Consider the following 7815-nt stretch of genomic DNA (forward strand, 5'->3'; position numbering starts at 1 on the left):
GCTGGGAAATCTCAATATTCAAATATAATTTGAGGTTTCCTCTTCATAAGGACATCAAAAATTCCTCATTAAAATTACATAAAATTAGGATTCAGACCAACTATTTATGTATTATTGTAACCATCAAGACAAATTAAGTCATATATATGGATTTAATTACAATATCAGGATGATCCAGGTATCAAAATGTAGCTTTTAAAGCCAAGAATCTGAAAATGTAATTAGGTCATTTTGACCAAATTTGACTTAATCCTCATTTCGATATGATGGGTCACTAATAGTTTTTCTGCAACAACAAAAAAAGCTTTAAATCTCAAATAACTCCTATAAGGCTAAAGAAAGTAGCCATCAAAGCGTTTAAGCAAAACATTTCTACAAAATAAGAAAAAGCTTTGTGTAAGATAATCTCAGGCAACATGTAAAACTGTTTCAAGTGCTGGAAACCGCCCCTGCTGTTAGCCTGTCAGGTAAAATGGGCTGCAGTGGTACTGAAGTGAAAATCTTTCCTTGACCCGGTTCAGAGTGGACTTCCTGTCTGAGTCCTGGAGGTTTATGGCTCCACTGAAAAGTCCTCCATCCTGGAACGCCTGGCCTCAGACGACCTTGCTGCCGCTGCCTCCCTTGTATCTGAAGTCGGGCACGCTCCAGACCCTCTGCAGCCGCTCCTCGGTCTCCATCCCCTTCTCCACGTCCTCCGACACGGTCTTCAGGTCGCTCAGCCCCGCCCCGTTGGCCACGGCGGAGGTGAGGCCCACCGTGCTGCCGAACGGGTTGATCTTGATCCGGGACTTGAAGTTCATGCTCATGGCGCGCTTGTTGTTCCACTGGCGGGCCAGCCGCTGCGCCTCCCGCTCCTCCTTCAGGTGCTCCAGAGCCTCCAGGAGGACGGAGCGGAAAAGACCCGACACCTCGTGCACCTCCGGCTCGTTGGACTGCAGGGCGTCTCTAAACCTGAGCAAAACCACACAAAAGTCTGCTTATTCGTAGATTTAATTATTATTTTTGTGATACATTGTTGATGTAATTCTGACAATGACTTTAAAAGATCATTTGCAAACGTTACAACTTCAACATTGTTTTGTTTGTTTCTTTACATTTTTTGCTTTGAATTGAGTCAGACTTTATTATAATCTGTTTGAGTGTCATAATTCATCTAAGAACAATAAAATACCTGAAGATCTTTAAATGAAGACCAGTTTGAAAGAAGGTTTGGCTCTTTGGAAGCAAAATATAAAGAAGTAAATATCTTATTTTGTTGTTTTGTTGATCAGGGGCCTGGTAAATCCTGAACAATCCAGAATATCTTTGTCTACAATAAGTATAAAGATAATTATTGTGGAGTGAAAGGTCAGTTTCACTGATGATGATGTCGTTCATGGAGGAAATCAACAAATAGTTCAATTAAAGAACATGAAGCAGTTACATCTGGTCAGGTTAACCTGGGTTAACGATTCAAGTCCGCACACTGAATCAGGTAATCTGAGGTCTAGATTAACCCGAATCCTTGGCACACTAAAGACAGCGAGTAAAATAAAAACAAAAACCAGCAGAATCACAGAACGAGCTGGGTCCCTGCTCCAAGTTGACTCGCTGGAAATGCTGGAGTCTCGTCGAGTCGTTCAGACGTTAACGACTCGAACGAACCGGGTTATTTTAGTGATTAATGCAGATTAACCCAGTTCTATAAAGGGAACCGAGTTTACCAGGCATCAGGTTAAATATGAGGAACATACACGTTGATGACTGCCAACTGATCCGAACCATTTATCACTAAAGATTCCTTTGAAGTGCTTTAAATAAAATTAAATCATGTGGAGCCAGAATCTGATGGCATCTTTAGATGTCTTAAACATTTGTGGAGCTACATCATGGGCAACCTGCTGTCTTATGGACAGATTGGGACAATATAGAAAACAAAGGGTTACAAAAGCTTGGACAAGTAATTGTCCACAGATGGACGGCTGGATAAATGGGTGGTAAAATCTGTGAATGACAGAGTTTTTGTGTGATTTTTTAAAAAATATATCTTTTCACCTGTTCCTGTTCAGGTGGATTATGAAAACTAATGATTTATTTATTTATTTATTATGTCCTGGATGACTGAGGAGCTGCGTCAGCACAACAGTCATCAGTTCCTCACCTGCATGAACTCGACACTTCTGCCAAGTTTACCCTTCACCTCCTCCTCCTCCTCCACCTCCTCCCTCCTCTTCTCAACACGCCTTCTGGGAACACGTTACCCAACAAGTGTTCCAGGTACTGTAAGTGATGTTCGGCCTTCTGTTCACACCGACAGAGGCAAACCTTGCTTAGAGGGGAAAACAAATCCATCTAAATCCCAAACTGTTGGATAATATTATAATAATAATTACTATAATAATGGATACGAAAAACTTAATAATTGGACAAGTACAATGTTAAAACTAGAAGCATTATATGGTTCCCACTGACATTTTGTTGTTTTATAAAGAGCTAAATTGGGGCCATAATTTTTGTAAAAAAAAATTTGAAACAAAACCTTTGGAAATGAAAAGGTGAAACTACTTGTTTCATATAATTAAATATGTATGGCATGCCATTGTATAATGTAATTTTAAAAATGGAATGCTGTTGTATCATAATTAATGTATGTCTTATAATTAAAAATATGGCAGGTCGTTTCCATAGAACTACCAATGTATGGCAGGTCATATATCCAAGATGTGGAAGACCGGCATTGCAAACGACTAATGTACATGGCATGCCATCATATCATATAATTAATGATGTATGGCAAGTCATTGTGTCATATGGTATAATTCAATTATATGACAAGCTCAGTTGATGTATGGCAGGCCCATGTGTCATATAAATTTAAATGTCAGGTAATGGCAGATTGTTGTATCATATAATCAGAAAACTATATATATATATATACAGAATAGTTTCAAGACTATTTTCAGTTAAATATTTTTTTAAACTTTGTTCTCAATTTAGCTTCATAGTTTTAAATCCACTTTGTTCCAACTTTCTTCATCTTTAAATAAAGACCTCAGCAGATTTTGTTTACCAGATCTTAAAATGAGCTCAGAACCTCTTTGCTGCAGATTAAAGCGTGGAGACACGCTGGATAACGGAGGAGCGAGACCGCTGATCGGGTTTCTGCCATATCTCCTCGTCTGCTTCAGTGATGATCCCTGAAGACGTTTTAGTCACAGATTTCTTTCGCGAGAAAGAAACTCTTTCTTTGCCCATTTTTGCTGTAAATCAGCAAAACACTTGAAGCAATTAATCTGCTTTCATTTATTCTCAGACCAGAGTGTTAATCCAGACTTGATTAGAAATCTTGGTGGGTGATTTTATTGCGGTGTCTTAACCCTTTGTTAGGAGGGAGTGAGGAGAAATGTAAAAAAAAAAAAAAAAGAAAACCACTGAACTTTTGGGACAGAACGGCCCTCTGTGACTAAAACACAGACATCTTTTGTTTCAATTATAAGTTTGACTACATTTATTGTAAGATTAGACGTCCAGCTAAAAGATGCTCTGATGTCACAAAGTGGAGGAAAAACCTAACGTAAAATGTGGCCTTACTTGAGGATGACCAGGCCGCAGCAGGGCGGGGGCACCTTGGCGCACAGGTCCTCCAGCGCCAGCCTCTCCCCGGTGCTGATGTTGAAGGAGGAGCGCGGCGTGCTCGCCAGCCAGCTGTAATCCACGCCGGTCTTCAGGCGGCGGTATTCGCTGTCCCTCTCCCGCTGCTGCCTCTCCGTCTCCTTCATCTGCCAGCTGAGCTCCAGCATCAGTGTGTCGGTGACGACATCTGCCGGGTCCTTCCGGGGGCTCCGGTAGTGTGGCTCGTTCCAGCTGAACCAGGAGGCCATGACCTTTGTCCTCCTCTACAAAAAAACAAAAACACAAAATTAACACGTTACGTAAAATGATGGTTTTCTACGAAGGTATTGGAATTTGACTTTAATGTCCAAAAACATTAAAAAATTTGTTGTCAAATACTTAAAAAATATTCAGTTTATAAAGATCTTTTTTTTCTGCAAATGTAAAAAAAATACGTAGAAATGAGGCAGTGAGCTGTTAAACTGAATTCTCTTTGCAGAAATCACAAACTGCTGCAGGTTTTGTTCTTTATTTCTCTCCGCTGCATATAAAAATATAAAAAGCCCACGTTCTCTTTGTTCCACAGGCGTCTCATCTCAGCCACAATAAAACCTCTGAGCTTTGATTGGCTGAATGTTTTGTTCTTAAAGGGCAGAAAGAAAGAAAGAAAGAAAGAAAGAAAGAAAGAAAGAAAGAAAGAAAGAAAGAAAGAAAGAAAGAAAGAAAGAAAGAAAGAAAGAAAGAANGAAAGAAAGAAAGAAAGAAAGAAAGAAAGAAAGAAAGAAAGAAAGAAAGAAAGAAAGAAAGAAAGAAAGAAAGAAAGAAATGAAAGTGGAGCGAATGCAGATGTGTTTACACTGATGAGATTTGATCAGGATTTTACTCCTGTATATGTTAGTTTATTTTATATTAGTATATGATTGTGAACTCAGAGAAATGCTAATATTCTGTACAAATACAGATGCTGAGTGCTAAAAGACTGCAGAAATTTTCTGAAGGAGCTAAAACTGTGTTAAAATGCTAAAACAAACAGAACAACTAAAAGCTAAAAGCAAATTACTCTAAAAAAAACTAAAGGAGCAAAGCACCTGCTAAAAGTAGCAAAACAATTGTTATTGCTAAAAGTTGCAAAATGCTAAAAAATGCACAAGGCTAGCTAAAAGTAGCATTATGGTAGCTAGAAGCTAAATTTTGCAAAGCAACAGTAACTAAAAGCTAATAAGCAAGAGGTTGGCTTAAAGCAGCAAATGGCTAAAACTAACAAAGACTAAAAATATTACATAAAAGTTTAAATAGAAAAAGGTAGCTAAAAGCTAACTTTAGCAAAAGGCTAGTAAAATGCAGTAAAAGGTTAGCTAGAAAATAAAAGCATAAAAACAGGTAAAAACTTATAAAAAGCTAGCTAAAAGTAGCAAAATCTTTGCTAAATGCTAAAGGTAGCAGAGCATTAACTAAATTTTTAAAAGTAGCAAAAGGCTGGCTAAAAGTAGCTGAAAGCTAGCTAAAATCGTCAAGTAGCAAGACAGCAAAAGTTGCAAGCTAAACCCTGAAATTATTAGAAAGGTATCTAAAAACTAAAATAAGCAAAACGCAAGATAAATGTAGCAGAGCTGTAGCTAAAAGCTGCAAAAGGCTAGCTGAAGACTGAAAGTAGCAGAATCGTAGCTAAAAGCTAAAAGTAGCTAAAAGCTAGTTAAAAGCTAAAAGTAGAATGTTAGCCAAAAATTAGAAGCAGCATCAGAAGAATGGTTTCATTTTCTTCTTTTAGTTTAGTTTCAGTAGATTAAGAACTGTTTATAAACTGTTCGTTTACATGTTTACTCTGGGGTTCTGTGGGTCAGATTAACCTCAACACACTGAGATTAGGGCCACACCTGCTCCAACACCTGCACCCAGGTGGCTGACCTGTCAATACTGGATCAAAACAGACCAGCTGCTCTGAGTTCTTTAAAGTCAGTGATTTCAACTTCAGAAAAAAGGCAGGAAATTTCAAAATAAAGGCTTATACAGCTAAACAAAAGGAACAATAAATAAATTTGATGTTTGTTTGACGGATTGAATGACGGTCCACTAGTTTTCTATTCATCAACTGGTAAACATTAATTTATATGTAACCCAACGTAATTTAATAATCTGTAGAAATAGAATAAATATTAGTCTTTTTATTGGTCATTTTCCCTCATAAATATTTTGTTAACTGATTTTTGTAATAATAATAATAATAATAATAATAAAGTGTTTGATTGTTTAAGCTGTTATTTTCTCTCAACATCTCTATTTTTAAGAGGTTTTGTCTTTAAAAATCTGCACGTTACAGAGGAGAAATTAACATCTTTTCAGTAAACAACAGATTATTCAGTCAGATTAGAGCTTTGATTCAAACAGAAATGATTTTTGTTTCTTACCTCCTTTTAGTGTTCCGCCAACAAATAAAAATAAAATATAAAAAAAACAAAAAACAAATCAAAGCAGAACAAAATGACACAAGTCCTCAGACATCAGAAAGCTTATTGGATAAAGAGTAGCCTCCTCTTCTCTCCTCCTCCTCCTCCTCCCAGGAGCCTCCTCGTCCTGCCTCTACTTGTTGCAGGAGGTTGAGGGCACCGTCTCCGAGGGGAGCCATTGGATCACGGCCCCTGATGGAAGTGCTTATGTAGCTTTTTGCGATTCGCCGTTGCCATAGTGACGCTCCTAAGCCTATTTGTTCACAATAAGCTCCATCAGCTGAAAGAGGAGCCGATGGAGACGCAGATAGGGAGAAGGGAGGTGGACTGAGGGGGAATTGTGATGTGAGGTTGCCCCGTGTGAACTGCCCACCCACAGATTTACAGAATCTCTCTCTTATCTAAGGTTTTTATTTTTTATTTTGAGCAGGTAATCCAGACTGAATGTGGAGTTTGTGTGGGTGGATTATATGAAGGTTGGTTTATTCCGCATGAAGGTGGGAGTAACTAACCTTAGATGGTTTTATTCTTTCTGCACATATTCACTTAAATCCTCCTCATTCTCTTGACGTAACGTTTGGGTTTTATGCTTCACCGCTGCAACATCTTCATCAAACTACTTCTGGACAAAAAGATCAAAGGCTTGGATTAAATCAGGCACAAATAAATAAACTGAGTCCTTGCCTGCTGATGAATGATGTAAATATGTTCTCTGGTACACGTGGTTTCCAGGGTTAATAATTAAATTCATGAAAAATGCTTGCTTACCCTTCGAATGTTTTATAATACAAATGAGAAAAAAACTGAATGACAGCATTGTACCGGGGAACATAAGGATCTGGGATATTTAAGCTCCTCAGTACCTTTGTTCCTCCGTACCTGTACCCCAGCACCTGTTTACCATTACTCGTGTTCCCCAAAATATAAGTTCCCTGATACCTTTGTGCCCCAGTACCTATGTTTCCCAAAAAACCTATGTTCCCAGGGACTAATGTTGCTCAATTCTTTTGTTCGCCAAGACCTATGATCCCCAGTACCTTTATTTCTCAGTACTTATGTTCCTTGGTACTTATTTTGCCTGAATAATTTTGTTCCTTGATACCTATGTGCACCAGGACCTATAGTTCCCTGTACATATGTTTCCCAATACACAAGTTCCCCTGTACCTATGTTCCCCAATACATTTGTTTCCCGATACTTATGTACCTCAACTAGCGCTGATTAGCTAACATTAAAAATGGCTGCCACATTAGAAAACACAAAAACGGCTAAAATCTCAGTCAGTGTTGCGGAAACCGAACTAAAACCTGGCGTGGAGGTTACTGAGACTCACCCACAACATGTACTCTGAGAACTAACCGGTATCTGTTTTTAGAAACTCGCTCTTAACTTTTGAGGTCAGCTGTGTCTGTTAACAAAATAACTTAGGAAGCACTGGACAGATTTTAACAAACATTTTCAGAAAGCGATGGTTGGATGTGCATCTACAACTGATAAATTTATTTCAAAAGGATTGCAACGGGTAATTAACTTTATTCAACATTAAAATGACTAAAACAGCTCAAAATTAGTCAATTTTACAAATATTGAGCTGATTTTTGGTGTTTGTATTAGCTGAGAGTCATTCTCTACCCTAACCATAGGATGAAAAGCAGCGGGCGATGTGCATTTCTTCAAGGAATGCTGGGCCTTTAACCTCAAACATAGATATACACTATTAATTGAGCAACCTCTTAGTGTGTGTGTGTGTGTGTGTGTGTGTGTGTGTGTGTGTGTGTGT

General features: G+C 38.3%; 1 protein-coding gene across 1 annotated transcript; it reads right to left on the minus strand.

Moving 5' to 3' along the window:
- Positions 1-234: 234 nt before the first annotated feature.
- rd3 (retinal degeneration 3, GUCY2D regulator) lies at positions 235-6739 on the minus strand. Its single transcript, XM_014015717.1, has 3 exons — positions 5997-6739; positions 3571-3875; positions 235-951 (listed from the first exon to the last, which is right to left on the minus strand). The coding sequence occupies exons 2-3, from the start codon at positions 3858-3860 to the stop codon at positions 594-596; spliced, it is 648 nt and encodes a 215-aa protein (XP_013871171.1). The 5' UTR covers positions 3861-3875; positions 5997-6739; the 3' UTR covers positions 235-593.
- Positions 6740-7815: the final 1076 nt, after the last annotated feature.

The sequence above is a fragment of the Austrofundulus limnaeus genome, unplaced genomic scaffold (assembly GCF_001266775.1).
Source record: "Austrofundulus limnaeus strain Quisiro unplaced genomic scaffold, Austrofundulus_limnaeus-1.0 Scaffold133, whole genome shotgun sequence".
Classification (NCBI taxonomy): domain Eukaryota; kingdom Metazoa; phylum Chordata; class Actinopteri; order Cyprinodontiformes; family Rivulidae; genus Austrofundulus; species Austrofundulus limnaeus.

What these genes read in the sequence shown, in the direction of transcription:
- rd3 (XM_014015717.1), bottom strand. Translation starts at nt 3,860, where the DNA reads ATGGCCTCCTGGTTCAGCTGGAACGAGCCACACTACCGGAGCCCCCGG. An exon ending in TGCGGCCTGGTCATCCTCAA is followed by an intron (nt 952 to 3,570) that starts GTAAGGCCACAT and finishes GGTTTTGCTCAG; the next exon opens with GTTTAGAGACGCCCTGCAGT.